The 20,432-nt window shown below is 41.5% G+C and overlaps 1 protein-coding gene across 2 annotated transcripts; it reads right to left on the bottom strand.

Annotated features, from left to right (window-relative positions):
* Positions 1–618: 618 nt before the first annotated feature.
* On the bottom strand, positions 619–18,367 carry pthlha (parathyroid hormone-like hormone a). 2 transcript variants are annotated; one of them, XM_082509923.1, is made up of 4 exons: positions 18,209–18,367; positions 5,974–6,085; positions 1,494–2,030; positions 619–1,260 (listed from the first exon to the last, which is right to left on the bottom strand). In XM_082509923.1, the coding sequence occupies exons 2-3, from the start codon at positions 6,078–6,080 to the stop codon at positions 1,517–1,519; spliced, it is 621 nt and encodes a 206-aa protein (XP_082366049.1). In that variant the 5' UTR covers positions 6,081–6,085; positions 18,209–18,367; the 3' UTR covers positions 619–1,260; positions 1,494–1,516. The 2 variants fall into 2 exon arrangements, with proteins under 2 accessions (XP_082366049.1, XP_082366048.1); XM_082509922.1 differs by lacking the exon at positions 18,209–18,367 and adding an exon at positions 6,179–6,487.
* Positions 18,368–20,432: the final 2,065 nt, after the last annotated feature.

Genomic DNA, 20,432 nt, shown 5'->3' with positions numbered 1-20,432 from the left:
ACTGTCAGCGACCATAAGAAGATCATTTGCAACCGTCAATAAAGCTGTTTCTGTGCTGTAATGAGCTCTGAAACCTGACTGAAACTCTTCAAATAAACCATTCTTCTGCAGATGATCTGTTAGCTGTTTAACAACTGTCCACATGGCACAAGCAGTAGTCTGACATAAGACCCTAATCCCAAAACCTCAGTGGGTCTGCCTCGGCAAGCAGGGATCAGGGAATGATGCTAACTGTATTACATAGCTATATTGTCATTGTCTATGGCTACTCATTAAGAAAAGGTTTGTAAGGCACATTGGGGAGCGATGTGAACTATTGGTCATATATGCTCATCAACCACTTGTTAGGTACAGAAAAACTGAACTAAACTGAGATGTAAAATTAAAATGAAGTATTCCAAGTTGAACAATACTATTTACAGCATAGACAAGATATTACAGGTAAAAAACAGTTCATGAGCCATAAGGACGAGTTTTAAAGTTTAATCCACCACAGGTGATTTTTCCTCCACGCCCACAATGAACCATTTATTAGATAGAGCTGTTCAGTGTGGGTGTCGAGAAAAATGATAAGTGTTAGCAATAATGAAACAAAGACACGAGAGGCTGAGAGAAAGATACTGTCAAATGTTTAATCCATTCAGTACAGGCTGTTTATCTCAGTGCAAGTGCCAAAAACAACAATATGAAGCCGTGTTTGGTTTATGTACACATGTGATGTTTGGCCGTGAGAAGCAGAGCGGTTCGAAGACAACAAACTGAAAACAATCGAACAAACAGCAGCAGAGAAACAAAAATAAACTGGACCCTTGGACAGACCGACTGAAAGGTAACACAGAGAGACAACCGTCGTTTTTCTTCATTTCAATCACCCACAAACACAAGTCAATGAGCAAAATTAATGGTATATATATTTATATTTATATATCTAAAGTGCATTACGGTACAAAAATATAGAAGGTCAGCAGCACCTTGATACATTTACCAAATAAATACACCATTCAGACAAAATAAATTAATGCAAAAAACTGAACATAATTGGAATTTAAAAAAGGGAAAAGCAAGGATTCACAAAGAGTAAAATCTGTCGCCCTGCGGAGCGTCAATAAGGTTTATTTTCTTATCATATTCTGCTATCTACTCTGCTATATTTAGAATATTTACACATAATAAATATTTTCCAATTTCTTTCCAAACAATCACAGTTACAGAGTCTGTAATGTGAGCATTTAGGAGTCCACTCCAACCGTCCGAAGGTTTCTGCAACACAGAGACGGAGAAAAACAGGTGAATCAGGGTGAATTACAGAGCTCTAACTGTCCGCCCTATTTTTCAGACATCATCATCTCAGCTCCACAACACTGACACAGCACAGAGTCAGTGCACTGCTGCACTCTGCAGTATCTGCGGCTGTAATGCGGCACACGCGTGTTCTGAAAACTCTCTAATCATGTGATCATGTTCTGAAAACCAGGTCAGCTGTTTGGACTCACCTTCGTCAGAGACTGACGGCGTTTTAATGCAGCGCCCTCTGGAGGCCGAGCAGAGACCTCCACTCCAGGTGGAGTCCGCTACCCAGTTCATCCTCCAGCCTCCACCCCAAAGAGCGTGCCCTCCTCTTCCTCTTTTCCCCTTCCCTCCTCTTCCCAGCCCTCGATTTCTTCTTCTTTTTGCCCGACACTTTATTCACGCCGTCTTTGTATGTCTGCGACTTGTTGGTCTCCTGTGGCAGGTTGGTGCCCTCCTCCTCCTCCAACCGGAAGCTGATGGGGAGGTTCTTGGTGCCTCCGGGGGGTTTGGAGTGCAGGGTGCTGCCGGTGGTGCTGAGGTTGATTCCCAGGCCGCCCCCCGGCATCCCGACTCCGGCGTCGCTGCTGCTCCCGCCTCCCCCTGTGGTCCGCATGGGGAGGTCACGGATCTCTGCCGTGTGGACTTCGTCCAAAAGCGCCTTCAGGAGTAAAACACGCTCATGTTCCATCATCATCCGGCCTTTGTCGTGCATCAGCTGAGCGTGACTCACCGAGCGTTTCCTGAACAGAAGAAAGAAAGAAGGTTTGTTTACATGAAGCTTTTCAATCAAACAAAAACAACAACGCCCTTTTAAATGTTTCAGAGCTCATGTCTGCAGGTTTCTCCTTAAATAAAAACACCTTGTGACTCTGGCTGGAATCAAAAGTGTTACCATCTACACCACAGGAAGCACTTCAAACTGAACCGTGCAAAATAAAATAATATTTTTATTGTTGAAAAATTTGGTCTAATATTTGTTTTTACAGGCTTATTGACGAAGCTAAACACATGTGCATTATTTTGGGTTGCTCCCTGTTGTCCACATACTTTTGGCATTTTAGTGTTGACCTGACTGACCAGCAGAGGGCAGCACAGGCAAACAGTTTGAAATGGAGCAGCCGGAGAAACTGTATCCTTCTTCTCCTTTATAAATTCGACGGCATTTCTTGAACACAGGTTTCGCTGCTGTCTTTCCTCTCCAGTTGTTTTTGGACAGCGCTGTTGCATCCATGCAGAGAAATGACCTGATTCATCAAACCACAGCCGTGCCGTTGCTTTCCAAGCCTTCTAAAAGTGATACAGAAGATCCCCGCCCTGCGAGGAGGTCCAGGAGGGTTTTCTCTCCTTTTAGATGAACATGAGCGCAGCCAACGCTTTCACTCTTCATCAGCGTGAATGTTAACCGGCACATTCGTGGCACTCAGACCCTTGAGGGATTACAAAAACTGCTGCCACAAACACTTCGTGCCAATTAAATGTGGTGGAGGAAAAAGAAAAAAAAAGCTGCTGTGATTCTGAAATGAAGCTGCACATTCCTCCACACTGAAAAAGTGAGTCATAATAAATCTATCGACTCTGATTTTAGCTGAAAACCCATCGGAGGAGTTCAGTCAGCAATAACACCATGAGCGTTACGATCGTTTAGTGTCAACTGCAGCAGCGCCACAGTTAAAACTCCACAGTTTGAAGAACGAAGGCCTAAAAAATGAAGCTGGAGTTCCTCTGACGTCCAGCAGAGGCTCCAGCAGTGAGTTTACAGCCTGACACGGTGTGTCTGTGGATAATTTCCTCCTTCATAACACCTGTACCAGGGAGCACATATTTAAAACTCACCCGTTTAACTCAGCTTTCATCTTAAAGCAGCTTAAGCTTAAAATTTGATCCATCTTATTTTTTTAACAAGCAGTTTCATGCTGGTTTAATCAAACCACCAACATGCTGAATCCAAGCAGAGCCTACACAATTTCACCTCCACAACATTAGTTAAGTTTCTCTCCTAAAGTTCATCCACTTTTTTCAAGACGAATCACAGTGATGGCAGGCTGCTGTGACGCAACACGGGGTAACAGCTGATTTAGGTTTTGAAGTTGACTGACACCATCGTCAGGATTTATACTTTCCATGGTGCGTAAGGGTAGATGGACCTGTTTCCTCAGCTGATCATCATACCACTCGAAGACACACACACACACACACACACACACACACACACACACACACACACACACACACACACACACACACAGACATTCATGCAGCGCTTTTATCTATGACTCTTGCTTTCTCTTGTTTTGCCCCTCAGGTTTTTGACCTCACATCCACTGCAGCATCTCCCGTGAGCTCCATGCAGGGCTATGCTGACACGTGTGAGTCCTTATACTGAGGCTATGATAATTACTCTTCATACTGATGCACTGACTTGTATTCTCTCACTGATTCAAAAACTCTGGCAAAGAATCTGTTACAGCAACGTAGAGTTAGAGTTACACGGTGACGCAGGTTAGGTTACCTGCGGTCTCAGTTCGAGGATGGATCCCCTGTTACAGCACAGAGGTATAATCTCAAAAATGCTGAAACTTGTTAAGTTTTACAAATCAAAGATCTACAAAGCTGTGAGGGATTCAGGCTTCGCCGCAATGTTGCTTTACTGCGAGTCTCTGAGACTAACAGAGCAGCGGACACAGGTCGAAGGCTGCACACTGCTGAGCGCCAACGCCGCCCAGACACTTCAGGTGTGTGAGCACACAAACAGCTTTAGCAGGAGATACCGGAGGTTCCCGTGATGCCCTCCTCCACCCCCTGCTTCATACAGCAAACTGAGTAAGTGAAGCCTGATGACTGAGCTGCCGCTTCTCATTCAGCTTTTCCTGCTGAATAATAAAAATATCCAGAGCAGAACACACAGGCGGCCTCAACAGCAGCTTGTGTTTATATATGCATACAGATATTTCCTGTAAATCGCCGCCTTTGAAAGCCGATCTGGTTCTGTTTTACCTTTAATAACAGTCACATCAAACACTCCACAGAGAGGAGGAGGAGCGGGAAAACAGGCCGGGACATCCTGCAGTGGCAGCGTTCCAGCGCCCCCCGTCCTCAGCCTGCCGGCTCTTAATTGTTTCTCTCTGTGGGAGACGAGTGAAAGACGAGTGTTTCCTAAAGGCAGCGGCGAGTGGTTAGAGATGATTCACGGCCCTGATGGCTGACAGTACCGGGCGGCTCTGATTCTGATGAATGTTTCTGATGTTACGGCCCCTTTTAAAAGAAATTTACAACTTTTTTTTGTCCGGCAAACAAAACACTAGAATTATTCCTGCATTAGCCCAAAACAACCACACCACAAGACACCCAGAAAAAAATGAAGAATACCACAAAATCCTGACAGTCATTGTTATTATTATTATTATCATTATTTTTATTATTATGATTGTTATTGGCTCCAGATTTAAAGGGACTTTTTTAAATCACTCGCTGCAGATTTTAACTAAAACTTTCACCACTAGGGGGCAGCGCTAGCTGAGACATGTGCTCCCTTTTTAGTCGCGCTCTGGCTTCACCAATAGTTTTTGCTTTTACTCGGTGACCAATTTAACAGTTAAAGTTTAAATTTAATCACGGCGCCATCTCCTGATTCAAAACAGTATTACAAGAAAGAAAAGCTCCGGTTTGACTTTGTTAATATCTCTAAAATCAACAAATGCTTTGGACATAAAGTCAGTGCAGTCGAGAGGTCATTATGTTGACCCGGTGATGTAAAAACAAAATAGTATTAAGTTTTAAAAATTTGAAATACCTTTAAACAAATTAATGTGCAATCATTCATTTGTTAACGTGTAACTCCTTAACAGAAAAAATGAGACCTATCTTTCATAAAACTGCTTCATGAATACCAAAAGTTCACGTTTGACAGCCTGAGAAGCACAAATTAAAAATGAAAAACCATGAAAATTTTTTTTTTTTTCTGTGAAGGTTCTCAGTCATCCAGGTCATCGTAGTCAAAGGAGCTTGCAAAGAAAACCGTCTGCACTTATTTTTTTAATATTAAAGAAAACATACTGAACTACAATTGAGTCTACGGAAAACAGGGTCAGAGGTCAATAGCTCCCACCGCTGGCTGATTTTTGATCCCTTCACTGCGCTCTTGTTTTTCTTTCCACCCAGGTAGCGTGAACCCCGTCCCCCCAAAAATCCCATTAGGTACATATCACACACGGCAAGGGAAACGTCTGGAGTCCGTTAAGGAAAACCCGGAGCTCTGAATCACTCCGCTCTCCTCCTCCTCCTTCAGCGTCGGCTCAGAGCATCCTCCCAACGCTTACATCCAAAAACCATCTCAGCGATATGATCTTTCCAAAGTGGAAAAAAAGCTCCTGAAGTGTGTTTAAAATTCTGACCGAGCAGCGTGAAGGAGCATTTATTCTGCTTGGCATCAAACAGCTGAGCAGGTTTGGTTTGGTCCCAAGCCGAGCCGAACATCAGCATTATTCATCCAACTCACTCCCAAACAGCGAGGGAGGTCGGAGGGGTTTATCGCACCGAGATGGTCTCTGCTCTGGGTAAACATACAGGTGGGCGAAGGCTAACTAAACACAAACGAGCACATTTTCCAGCCTGCAGCTCACCCACCATGATGAGGCGAGCTGCTGGACACACATGAAAAGACTCAAAAATGAAATCCAGACTTACATTCTGCTGCTCAGGGCATCAATCGGCCGTCCAAAGTGCGGCACCGGAGAGCAGAGCAAGAAGACAGCAAAGCACCACTGCTGCAGGACCGTCCTGGAGAAGAACATTATTTCTGCAAAGAGAAGAAACAAGAAAGTCATCTCTCTTATTTCACCAAACAGTAGTTTAACCCAAACACGAGAAGAAAAGTTCACAGGAAACTTACATTCCCACAGCAGCACAGAAACAGAAAACACAGAAAACGAGTCCTTTCTCAAACTGTCTCAGGAGAAAATCCAGGTGATGACACCTTTAGGGGGGGAAAAGCAATCCCAACAAGCCAAAACTCATCCAGCAGCTCCTCTTTGGTTTGTTCCCAGTTTAAAGCCTCCTCATAGAGTGAGCAGGGAGGTCATCCAGCTGCAGCTACAGCGGTTAAAGGTGAACCCGACTGCAGTGCTGCAGGTCGCTCTGATGGGAGCATTTGTTGCATGCTGCCTGAGAGCTGCTGCAGGTCAGAGACGGGAAAGGGGAGGACTTGTTAACAGAGAGGAGGACCTCCTCACGCCTCCTTCAGGGAGGGGAGCAGAGGAGGAAACATGGCAGGAAGGTGGCGCTCAAGCAGCAACAAAAGCAAGAACCACAGCTGGATCTACGGAGGTCAGTTAGTGCCAACAGCACAGAGTCTGAGGCCACAGACGGCAGCACATACTTACTAAAGTCAGTCATTCCTGCAGCTGCATGTCAGCCTTTCACACTGTCACTGCACAGTTATCAAGGTCCAAATCATCACAACAAGGATATTGTTGTGATGTAAAAAACATGAATGACATTTAAACACATTTTTAAAAGAAACTTTTTATAACTTCAGACACTAGTGTATATATTCTGTGTCTAATGTAAGCTAATGTGTTGCACACTGAGAAAATAGCATCACACCTTTTGGATTTTAGTGGAAAATCAGCCCACACCCTACTCTGCATCATTTAATCACTAAATGATTAATTTTTTTAATTAAATAATAAAAAAAATCATGTCAACCCCTCACAAAGCTCTTAATATCACCCGGTTTTCTGTATGACATCATAGCAGGAATATCTTTGTTAGGCCATGAGAGGCACATGAGCCCACCACATGTTCTTCAAACCCTCCACATGTGAGGGGCAGCCAGTCAGAAAAACTTAAAGCAGAACATGTATTTTTTTTATTTCTTTTCTTCAGTGCTGATCACAGCTCAACTGTAATTCGTTTTTAAATCTCAATATTCAGTTCAGTAAAACCAAAGGTGAAGTCTGTGATATCAGGCGATGGCAGCGTCGCTGCGCCTAAACTTGGTGATGGTTTATGAGCGATCCACTCTGACAGCGGGTGTCAGCAGCGACCGTGAGCCATCACTGGCCTTTAGACTCGAGGAGTTAGGTGGTTTGTCTCAGGTACGATGCCTCTGAGGACAAAATCGAAGGAGGGTGATGAGGTCTGGCAGGTTCAGCCCTTACCTGTCAGTGCAGCGAGGACGTGCACAGAAAACAAATCACGTGTATCAACACACTGCAGATCAGGACATTTTGAAACTATGAAGAAAGTCGAGCGGTCCATTATTGTTTCATATTGTTGTGAGTGAGACGCTATAGAGTCTCCGTTAACAAGTATGCAAAACTGTACTTTCATCTATCTTAATTTGCAAATGGGATGTAATTAAATTATATACATTTTGATAACATTTCACTGTAAAGTTCATTAACTTTTAATTCTAATATTTCATGGGCTGACTTGTTCTTAAGAGTAGAAAAGGGAAGTTTAACAACCTTAAAGTTACGTAAAATAAAGATAAAAATCCTGGAAAAGTTCAGATTCATCTGTATCTAGTGTAGCTCTGCATTAGCTCCATACGCCGAGCTTACATAAGAGCGATGACAGTCTTGGTGGTCTGAGGCTGTTTGATCCTCACACATGAGGAATGTTTCCAGCTGAGTCGTATTTAACGTGATTAGATCAGATTAGATCAGATTCCTGTAATCAGGTGTAGAGATCAACGTGTGGGGACGGAGCTGCTGACAGAAATGATTCAGTTTAATTACAACAGATCAGATTTATAAGTCGGGAGAAACCTAACATGCAAATATGAGACTTACACTCTGGAAACAATACACTTCTGTATTTTAAAGCCTACTGAAGCAGCTGGTTTCCATCATGATGCTAAAAAAAATACTCATAGTAAATCCATGGATAGACTGTATGTGAAAGATGGACATAGGCACCTAGCAGTTTCTAGACTCCATTTCGAAGCGTCACCAAGGTTAACAATAAAGGAGCCACAGAGGATTTCTACCCAGGAAACAGTGAGTACACTTTCCATAATGTTAGGCTACAGTGAACTCACGACCCCTGGTTTACAAGACCAGTGCTCTAACCCCTGAGCTATGCAGCCTGGTATGCAAGGTGAAGCTCCACCCACCACACCTGGCCAGCACTCAGGTGACAGGCCTTCTAAGATTTTCGGACATGCAAAAGAGCTAAAGCAACACAAGAGTGAAGTTTAAACTGATGTTTCAAAATACATGTCCCACATATGAGATTATTATTATTATTAACAACTTAAGTTAGTTGAATTAGAGTTTTTCTTTTTTTTGTGATTTTTAGACATTATGACCTCATTAAGCTAGTCTGAGAATTGGCTACACTGCCACTCAAGCTCTAACAACAACCTTTAAGACAAGCCATTAAAACTGTTAATATTTGTGACATATTAGCAATTTCAAATCTGATGAGCCAAAATGAAGCAATGAATTTTGAATTCTATTGAAGGTTTGGCAGAGGAGTTACAGCTAAAACACGCGGCACGTCATCCTGAAAGCAGAAGAAATTTTTTATAGTTTGTGGATTGAACGGCATATTTGTTTAAAACAGCTTTGAGTAACGATGTCTTGCAAAAGCACCGGATTTACATGTTTTATTTAATTTTGTCTGAGAAATGTGCATAACACACCTGATGTAAGCTGAATTTATACTTTTAACTGCTGCTTTTTAAAAAAATAAAATCATTTAATCTATGAAATACATTAACAGTGCAGTTTTTCAGTGAAGCACATCAATGTTCTGATCGCTGAGAAAACTAACAGACCTGTTTTACTCAGTATGTAAACATTAGATGATCAGAATACAAATCTATACATCAACCTTCTGGCTTCAAGTGGAGCCCCCAAGTTTCCTAAGTTAACCCCCACATATGTGAGAGCAAACAAGAGTAAGTCAGACAATCACGGCGGGCAGCAGCGCCATCGCCCTACCTTGCTCTGACTGACACTCGTTGAAATATCAGCAATGTGTTCCAGCTGTCGCTTCCCACAATTAAGACCAGATCTCACAGAAAAACGCAGCCCAGTGCACACTCAGCGGGTCTTATCTCTGTGGCGGGGAAATCACTGGTGGGAAAAAATGTTTACTCGAGCATGTGGCATCAACTTTTCGCATGTTTGAAGCTGAGATTTATGTGCAATTGTACAAGTTTTTCTAACCCAGCGCCATGGAAACGCTAGGTTCGAAGCATGATTAGAAACAATAGACAGGAGATTGATGTTACTGACGTTTCAGCCAACTGACGTCTGAGTGCACACAAACATTTCTTGGCTTTCTCTTCAGGAATGTTAGCACCGATTCCCAAACAGGAGTTCCACTTAGATATAATTACAGTTTATAAATTATCCTTCATTGTAGCATGAATCCACCAACAGCATCAAAACCACATGATCTACACTACTGTGCAAAAGTCTTAAGCCACCCCTCATTTCTTTTTATTTCTTTGAGCCAGACTTTGTGTATTTCATTTTTTTTTTCTTTAGCATTACTTCCCCAGGCTTTCACAGTTCTTCTTTGGACTCTGGCTGCTTTTCGACTCATTTCAAGTCCAGTCCTTGTACTGACCATTTTCAGAGGAATTATTTTTTTTGTTGTTGTTGTTAAGCCCATTAACTCTGACCTATGGCTAATTCAAGCATAAAAAGACTCCTAACTAAAGGGATAAACCAGTGTTGTGTCTACATAGCACAGACAACTAAGCAAAGAACAGATTTAAAATTGTATCTTGAGGCTCGTTGTTACTAGCATCAGAAAAACACAGTGTTTCTTCCCATTTCTGTAGCCGAATCTGTGAAAAATGCCAACGATAACACAGTTTGACATAAAATTGTATTTTTGCATAAACAAGGTGATTCCCAAAGAGCTGTTAGCTAAAAACCTAGCATATCTCAGCACAGTGTGAAGTGTCAGTTAAAAAAGGGAGGAAACTGGACAAGTGAAGGACAAAAAAAAGAATGTGAGGCCTAAAAGACTTTCTACAGCAGATGAAAGATATCTGAAAGTCTTGTCAATAAGAAAGAGGAAAACATCCAGATAAGATCTCAGAGATGCATTTGGACCATCAGCTGATCAATCCATGTGTGAGAGGTATAATAGTGAGTTCTCTAAAGTCGACATCCAAACTGCATGAAGCCACTGTGATAAAACACAAGGGTTTCTAAGCTTCATTTTCACATCTCAATGTTAGCATTTTAGCCTCCACTAGATTGTTTTTTGGAGACAGAAGCGTCCATGCTGACCTGTTTACAGATGGCCTAATACTTGACAGTGTTCAGGCTCTCTGCACAACAAACACCTCACTGAGCATGTGCCAGAAAAGTAAATGGATGCTGGTTTCTGTAACTCCTGATGTTTGTCCTGCACTCCTTCTTCCTCCTTCTCTCTTAGATGTTTCTTCTCTTGTCCAGCCAAACAGATATGAATAAATAAAGCTAAAACATCCTAGCTGGACCCTCCTTGAGTTACATGCAGACTCTGTCTTGGCTGGCTGTCTGTATTTAAAGAGCTGGACCTGGGTTTATGTTGGGACAGCTTTAATCAGTGTACCAGCTAACCCGAGCCTTCATCAGCTCCTCTAAGCGTAAAGAGCAGCATGAAAGGTGAAGATTAGCCCACTGTGCGCTCTGAAAATGTTTAGCTAACATTACTGACAGCCTCCTGGAGTTTCAGAAGAGCTGCGCTCCTCCTTCATGCACATATAGATATTTATCAGGGCTTCCCTGCAGCACGGACTCTGAGTCTAAGGCAACTGGTGCAGTTGAGTCAGGCTGTGTTTTCAATTTACCCAATTATCTCAAACATTTTGGCTTGGCGACTGTGGTCTATTGATGCGTCCTTGATTTTTACCCAGAAATAGCAGCTTCACTGTAAAGGTCACTGTATGAACATGAGAAGCACACAATGAACACATTATTTGTTAAACCTGCAGGCTGCCAACATGAGCCCTGGACGCGGTGATGCAACAGAGCTTTCTGCTGCGCTTTTCATTCATTAGTGATCATAAACAGAATCCATTGTTCCCTCCCCAGTCACTGCTCGCAGTATAAAACAAGTCAACATTTGATGGTGAATGATTAATGCCAGAGGGAATCAGGGGAGTCGTTTTCCCCACAGTTTGTCTGCAAATTAGTCGAGTTCCTTCCAGTTTATGAGCTCCTCTGGTTGGAGCTGATTCAGGAACACGAAGTCCAGCAGATCCTCTTTACACCAGAGGACAAACAGAGGAATGCCATAGGTCTGTGGCGGGAACATGTCCATGTCCCTACTCCTCCTCCAGAGGGTGGAAAGAAAGCTCTCATGTGCTTTTGGCCTGTGAAAGCCACTTTACCTGCATGTAAACAGGTACAAGAAAGAAAAAGTATTTTCCTGGCAGCAAGCAGCCTGTGGGGTCTGAGCCAGGAAAGCTGTTTTACATTCACAGAAAATTGCTGGGTTTTGGCAGAGCACCACATACACAAAACAAATGTCCGCTTTTAATCTGTGCGACGGCGCCCCGCCTCCCCTGCCTCTCTGCTTTTGAAAACAATTCTACACACAAAGCCATGTACTGTTGGCGTGCACCCCCATCCACGGCCCTGACTCCCTCCTGAGAGCCCCTGCATCTCCTATAAGTCGTCACAACACGGTCAGGTGAGGGGTGTCTAAGGAGATGCTCAACAGAAAACCTGCCACAACACTGAGGAAACATTTGGACTCTGCTAGAGTAGCTTTGTATGGTTCACAGCTCAAAGTAATCCTTCTTTATCTCACACCAGGCCTTGGTGCAGCCCAGTGGCTCTCCTGACTCTTTAAAACAACTTCCTTCCACCCAAACTCTGATAAGCATGCAGTGAATTTCCAATCGTGTCAGCTGGTCATGAGGCTGGGGTGGGGAGTAGAAAACTCTGGGAATCTGTCTGCAGCAGCTCTCATAGTCAAGGAATTACTGTTTGTGGTTGGACCACGGTGGTGGAGCATGTGTTCCTGTGGTGGGCGTGGGTTGTATAAAGTGAATGAGAGTAAAACAAGAGGGTGGGAGGCTGAGAGTTTCTGTCCATCCAAATACAAACTGTACATTCCTGAATTCCTCAGGTCAAACATGTCACCACTGAGCAAGGACAGGGCCGCGAGGAGGAGGAGGTAAGCCAGAGGTCAAAATGAGAGCGAGGGGAAGGCCACCCCTGAGCGAGGGAGAGGTAGCGACTACTCCTGGTCTCTTCATCATCGCTCACTCATCTTCATCCATCACCCTTCCCCGCGGCCTCCATTCCTCACAGCGAAAACTCCTTTGTGATTTAGGGCGAGTCTTCCAGCTACCATCGCGCAAGTGCCATCACGTCTGTTCAGAGTGTGAGGCCAACTCTTGTTCACAGGAGTGTTCATGCCTCACTTCAAGGTGGAATGATTACAAACACACACTCGTTCCAGTCAGCTGCACGACATTACACAGCGGCACAAAAATAACTCAATCAAACTTATTCATATGTTATTAATGCACAACACCAGCTGTAATGTTACACCACCCACCAGTAACCAGGACTGCAACCCAGAGACACCTGTCAACACCGCCCGCCAGTGATGTCAGACATAAGAAGAAAAGCTCCATAAAATTTTACTATTTTACTATTCATTATCTATGATATTTTTTACATTTACTATTTTATTATTACAAACAACACATGCACAGTAATGACTTGGTATGAAGACTGTTTCGCAGTAAGCTAATAAATAACCTGGTGACGTAAAAAAGAAAGAAGGCTGCTGCGACTAGCACTGTTAGAGCTAGCCACTCTCCACAAACTGATAGCAACACTTAAATCACAAGAACAAGTGCAACAGACTCAAATTAGCAACACATTCTTTTACTACTTTAAACTACATAGATATGTTTGACTATTTCCATTCAACAGATTGTCTCAAGCTAATGTTATCATTAGCGTTACTATGTTGCTATTATATTTGGATGATATGCGCTTGTAGAAAAACAATCTAGAAAATTAGGAGCAATAAAATAATTTTTAACGTACAAAGAAGAATATACAGGTAGTTGGGTTGTGTAACCACACTGGGTAAATCTGCCCCCTTGTGTTGAAGGTTGAAATTTTCCTCATGTTTTTTTTTTTTTTTTACATAAAGTACCCCTACAGAGTGATTTTAATCAGATTGAAATGATGGTAGAATATTTATTCTATATCATCTACGTTTTAAATTTTTTTGAATAAACCTTGTGAAAAAATGCAATTGCTTCTTTTTCAGTTATTTTTCCTGCCCGCTGGATGTCTGTGGGGTTGCTGCTGTTCGTTAGCTCTTTAACTGGGAACGAGTAGCCTCCACAGTTGGTTTTAATAATCCCCTAGACTGCCACTTTCTTTGTCGTTATGTAACAGCGGGATCCTGAAATATTCTAAAGACATTAAGTGAAGTTTTGTTTACATTCTTGCATAGTGTATATTTTTATAATGACTTCTCTGCACTAATGTAAAGTTTATGCAGGATAGTTTCATATGTGTCGGGACTGATAAGTTCTTATAGTTTTTACAGAGTTGTGCTGTTTTATAAAAATACATGGCATGGGTGTAGTCTGTGTGGTTCTGTGAATGATAGAAAGGCTTGAACAAAGTCTGCAGTGGTAATGTTGTAGGCAAAGAGAGCTGTGTTCCTCAGTTGGCTTTATTAATCGAAGCCAACTGCCTGTTTTCACTGATGTGTCATCTAAACTCCCACCAGGAGCCAGCAACTTAAAAAAACGATATCATACGTCAGCACAAGTAACTGAAGAGGAAGAGCAACGCTCAGCAGAAGTCATTCCTGCAGTTCTCTGGCATTAACTCTCAGCAGGATGAATGTTACAGCAGCATAGAGCTCCGAACACCAGCATCATGGAGAGACCAGGGGAAGGCGCCTGCTGTCTGCCTCTCAGGCTCTTAGGGTGAATTTTGCAGATGTCCCCACATGGGTGTGCATAATCTGCTGGTGTGTCACTCTTGGATCCCACCAAGGCAATCAAGTCCCTAAACTCAATTAGATCTGATTATGGTTAGTGCTGCACTGCCAGCAAACTGGATTAGAATATGGAGAGGACAGAAAGTGGTTTTGAGCAGTTTTGACTTGCTAAACAGTCTTTATGGGTTTAGGCTTGTGATTAGATTAGCATTTAAAGGGAGACACTGAAGGTATTTGACTCTCTAAAGCAGTCTTTAGTACCAAACTGTGCTGTCTGTGAATATGTCTATGATAACAGGACCACCTGCTTGTATTTAGTTTGGATTACAGGAAGGATGAATCACTATCGGCAATTCTCAGACATTAGGATCCAGCAGCGAATGAGCGTCCCCCACAAAACAGAAAACAGGCTAACTGTAAAATTTTGGTGAGAAAACAAAAAAGCAACAACCCAAAAAAACCTCAAGAATTCATTAAAACAAACTCATTAGTGATGCAGTGTGGTGATCGATCATGAGCACCACAGAGACATGAGATAATAACCTCACTAAAAACCACAAAGAGCATTAGGAATGGACACAGCTTCTAGGTCAGAAACGTAAAGCCTGTGCAGAAATGCCTTTAACCTGCTTTCTATTCTACCAGATGGTGAACGCTGTGGTTGCTGTTACACCCCTCTGAAACCCCTATTCTTTTTGCAGTGGCTGTGCAAGAGTCTGCAGGTGTTGCCTGGGCTGAATTGACCATTGAGGTGTTGATAAAGGCATGTCTGATACAGACTTTGGAGAGACACACCAGTTTTTGTCTTCATGCTCTTTGCAATACAAACTATTTTAGCAAATGTAAAATAAAACCTATGCTTTTTGAAACTTTGATGTCAGTACTTATGTTTATATTGCGGCATGTTTGTATCATAACATAAGATGGGGGCTCATCCAGGATATTTTGGACTCTATTTTGGATATTTTTGAAAAGATTAAAAAAATTGTTTTTTTTAGTGGGTGAGTGATGGTTACAGTGTTCACTGTGATTGAGCAAACTCTCATTAGTCGATATGTTTCAGGCATCAAAGCACTTGTTTGTTGTTTTCCTTTATTGTTTAAGTTTATCATGTTTGGGGGTTTTCCTGGGGTATGCTTCAGAGTTTGGTAGACTACATCTCTGGTCTGCTGCCTGCTCTCAAGTTTTCGTTTAAAGTTTCCTTGAGCCTGGTACTCCACTGAGGAGTAGGTAGGTAAAGTTTTTTGTTGATGGTGTATTTGGGAGTTGCTCAAAGTAAACCAGTGGCACTGAACTCTGCAGGAAATAGAGATCAGGTTGAGACCACGCATTATTTATGGTCCTATGGCTGAAGCAGGTGGGCCTTATGTTGAATTAGCATATAGTATGTAGTTGTAGCCATGTCTATAGATCTAGTACACCAGTGTTGATGGATGCTAAATAATGAGGTGATTGCTTTGTGCTATTACCTTTAGTGCTGTGGATAATCTAGCTACTTTTGTTGGATCACTTGTGAGTGCTGTTGGCCAGGTAATGGAAATAACACTTTGTGGTGCTGAGCCACTCTTGTTGAGATTATTGTGTAGAAATGGCTTTTGTAGTAGTTTTGTAGTAGTGGCTCCATTTGTAGTTGGTTGCTAGTATGCTCCCCAATTGGTTGGGGCAGATGATTGTTGGGGTTTTCTCTCTTATATTATTGTCTATCTGTCTTAAACTATAAAGCTTGTTAACCACACCTGGTGAGGCGTGGATAAAGACATAGCTCAGATGCTAGATTTTCCTCCTTGTTTCTCCCTTTTGTATGTGCTCAAGGTTTTGTATATGTAATTGTATGTGTATGTGCATTTTATATGTAAACTTGTTTACTTTAAATAAAGTTTTTTAAAAAAAAAAAAAAGATAAAGACATAGCTCAGGCTGACTTTGGAGAGGCACACTAGTTTTTCTCTTTATGGCCTTTGCGGTACCAACTATTTTAACAGTAGTAAAATATAACCAGTTTTTTTTTTTTTTAACTTTTGAGTCAGTCTCCACGTTAATGTTGCTCATAACACTGCAAAAAGACTTCTGGTCCTGTCAAAGTACAGTATATAAGGAAAAGAGCTCTGACTTAGAACCTTACTAAACTTAAGGACTGTCGCTCAGTTTGGATCATACTGAACAAAATATAAAATCTATTTTATAGATCTTGGTCATACCGATTTTCAAAATGGAGGATGCTCATTGGCTAATGACAAATTGTTAGCCAATGAATGGTCTGTTTTACAAACAGACCAACCCATCTCATCACATCCACACTTTTGTAATCAAGGTGGATGGCACAACGCTCAGATTTCAAAAATTAAATGATGAGGTTATTTTTTTTACTTTTCTTCTGTCCTTGACCTAAGTATGAAAATAATGTCAAACCAAATAATTTAAAAGAAGACTCTTCACTTTTCATTTGAAATACCACGCTGAAAAACACCAAAACACAAAACATGCACATAGGCAATTCAAACTTTTCATCATTGGTAAAAGAGATCTTATAGAAACAGAAATATGCAGTCGTAATATAAAAGTTTCTCCTGTGTGCTATGGTTACTGGTTGGTGGGAAGTCTGAAAATGTTAATAAGTAAGAAAATAAACTCCAAGTTTCTCAGAAGTGGAATAATATATCTTTGACTCATGTGCCAGTCACCTTTAGTTGCAAACCAGGTTTTCCCTGGAATTCACATACAGTGGAGTGTTGTGCAGTAAAACATAAATAATCTGACAGGAAAAGCATAACATGAGAATCGGATAGGAGTCATTCTTCGAAGAAAAGCTAAAATTTTTTTCTTTTTTTCTGATTCACAGGATGAGAAAGGACACGAGTCTCTGTGGGACTGTGACGGAGCACAGTAGAAAAAAAATCCACTCCCTTCAGTCTTTCCTTTAGTGGTGGATCATTTTAAATCCTCGTTGTATTTAACAGCTATTTTATAGTTTAAACTGATGGTGACAGCATTTCTTCTCAATGAACACAAAACCCTGCATTATCTTTCTGCCATGTTTTGTAAAATCAGATATTGCTTTATTATGAGCTATGATTTCTGACAGATGTTCATGCACAAAATGACCACTACCTCTTCCTCACACAGACCACATTTATACTTCATATATAGTTGATAGTTACTAGCTGTCTAGTCTATTCAGACTGGTAGCTGTTATGAAGCACACATGCTTCATTGTCCCTACTATGCTCAGTGTCACAGTTTTGTACTTAGAAAAATAAATTTAAAAAAAGCTACATGGATAATAAAGTCACCAATAAACACAATAACCATGCTAATATTTAAGTGTTTCAAATTTCTGTCCAAGTACGGTACAGTCTTTTGTCCTTTAAACGGCACCTCAGCATGCCAACACACTCAAAACTTTGTCCAAACAGGTTCTCTCAGTTCTTAAAGACCCAATCTTGACCCTATCAGACAGGCTCAGGGGCAATAATCAGTGTTATTGGTTCTGGGTCAGATTTTAATTGTTTTTTATTACGCTTTGTTCTCTTTGGACCAGGATAATTTGCCATCAGAGCCATCTCTTTCAAATAAATGTAACATCCACCTGATCTAGATTTACAGGTAGGAGCAGGATTACATTTAGTTTTAGTCATATGTTTAAAAATGGATGGATCTGTGAATAAATATGAAGATGTTAGCTTATAATACATTTCTAAATAAGAGTCATAAATACATTTTTGCATTATATTATTTTCTATTAAAAGCTATTCTATAGTTCTATACAAAGATTTGGACATTAACGTAACTTCAACTCTAACCCTGTTCTCAATTTGCTGTTCAGAAATGTGGTGGATAAGACAGAATTTTCTTTCTATGAAGGACTACTCTGCAGACAGAAGCACAAACCCAACATCTTGGTTTCTTTACTCTGTTCAAAGTCGTCTCCGTCCTCCTGTGCACATATGACAACAATTAATTGTTTTGCATTTTGTACTCACCAGTTTTAGAGTTCCTGTCTTCTTCTGATTCTTCTGATTACGAATCCAATGAGGAGTTGTAAAGAAAATCAAAATTTCCTCACTCCTCTTGTCATTAGAGGTGTTCCTCTGAAGAGAGAGGAAGGTTTGTCGGCTTCTGCCGGAGTGTTTCTGCTCCTGAAGGTTTGCAAAGCCTTATAAATAAGGTTAAGCCCTCCTGTTGACATCATATGCCGGTCACTGCCATCATCACCGCCTCATGGTAGCAGCAGAAGCCATAAGGCTGCATATATAATTAGATGGATGAACTTACTCACTCGATCTGCTCTGCACTCCTCCCACATCCCTTCATTTTAAAAGAGGAAACACAAGACACCACAACTTCACTTCAATTCAGAGTCAGATCTAATGACACATGTAAGTGCTCCTTGTTGTGTTTGGTTCCCGGCCAGTAAATCTGGTTTCTTCTACCAGTTGTGGTTGTTTTACTCTTGCTTTGTTAAAAATTTCAGTGTTTTTTACTTTTCTGCACGTCACTGAGGCGTGCCAATAAAATAAAATATTATTCTTTCACCTTCTTAACCTTTACTTAGGCAGATTAATATGATAATTTAAAAGCCAGTCATGAAAACAGAATTGAGACAAACCAGCCGAGGTGGGTGTTGTGTCTGTCTTTGTCTCGGTTTTAATTCTACTCTATTAAATAACGACCCCCTGCTGCAGACTTTTGTTTGCCTGTCCGGAGGCGGGAGGGAAAAAAGAGAAAGAGCTCCAAAACATGGTAGTAGTGGTTTTGTCCGTCACGCCTTCCACTGCTTGCGTAGCATCCCTCCTAATCTCCAACACGAAAGCAAAGCGCTCGGGTTTCCAGCCATGCCATCTGGTCTGAGGTTCTCTATGTTTAGCAGAGGGTCGTGGTTTGAGGTTGTGAACGTCAGGTCAAACACTCCATCGCAAGTCGAAGCCAGACGTTGCCTGCCTGCCTGCCATTTCCAGTGTGCCAGGACTGGCTGCCGGAGACGCCAAACAGTATTTACTGTACACGGCTACCTTCTGTTCCCCACAGAAATGCAGCAAAAGTCAATTTGTGTCTCTGCCGGAAAAGTCTTCATAGCGCAACCATGTAAGCCTTTACAAGGAATATGGAAGTGTTAGAAATAATTTTGTTTTAAAAATAAAGTTTCTTTTTAACATTAATTGTAATGTATGCTCATCATAGAGTTGATACACTCCTCATTAGAAGGATACAAGCACGTGTGAAGGGTTAACTAAGAGCGATAGACATTAGTGATGTGTTGAAGGTAAATTACTATTCGCTTACACAATACAGTTTCAGACAGGACAGGTTGCTTGGCCTTGGGTGTATGACAACAGGGTGCTCTAGTCAACAAGAAATAGAGACTTTGTTGTGTCAGTTAAAGCTGACATCAGCGTGGAAATAAAACATCCTTGGTAACAACTGTAAGGTAGGGAGGAATTTTCTCACACAGGACAAGATCCCTGATCCCTGTCAAAGACTGTGACCATGCAGAAGGACCCCGAGGAGAACAAATCAGGGAGCATTGAATCTAAACCATCAATAGCCAATCACAAATATTTCCTGTTTCCATATGTCTAATATATATTTTAAATTATCAGCGCCCCCCTGCGACCCTGGAAAGGATAAGCGGAAGCGAATGGATGGATGGATTGATTATCAGTTGTACTTCACTTCTCTGTGTGCAGACTGCCTGACGTCCACAGCCTGAAGTCCACAGCTATGCAAGCCGAATCTTTAACTGCCTGATAATAAAATAATGTGAACTGCTAGATTGTTTCCTGAACTTCTCTCAGCAAAAAAGAAATACACAAATGTTCCCTAGTAATAAATATGCACAGTTTACTCCAGATTTTATATTAAACATCGCTGACGATGGGAAATCAGACATGTGGGACTACCTGCTGTGGCAACCCCTTCTGAGAAAGCAGAAGAGGTCTAAGCAAAGCAGTTTTAAATAGGTAAGGTTACTGTAAGTAAAAATGACAAAATCACGAATTAGGGACTTGATTTGATACGTATGTAAGTCTTTTCTGTTTTTAACTAATATTTACTTTTATTGAGTTTTAAGGCCCTTTCTGTGGCACTTTTTAGAGTGTAGTATTTTTACTCTTTATCATGCTGCTATTGTGGGATCAGTATCTAACAGATAGAAGTCCAATTTTGACTAATAACCGCTGGAATGAGTATCGCAGACATGACAATAGT

Source organism: Aulonocara stuartgranti (assembly GCF_965226115.1).
Source record: "Aulonocara stuartgranti genome assembly, chromosome: 17".
NCBI lineage: Eukaryota > Metazoa > Chordata > Actinopteri > Cichliformes > Cichlidae > Aulonocara > Aulonocara stuartgranti.
This window is presented reverse-complemented; position numbering and strand designations above follow the sequence as displayed.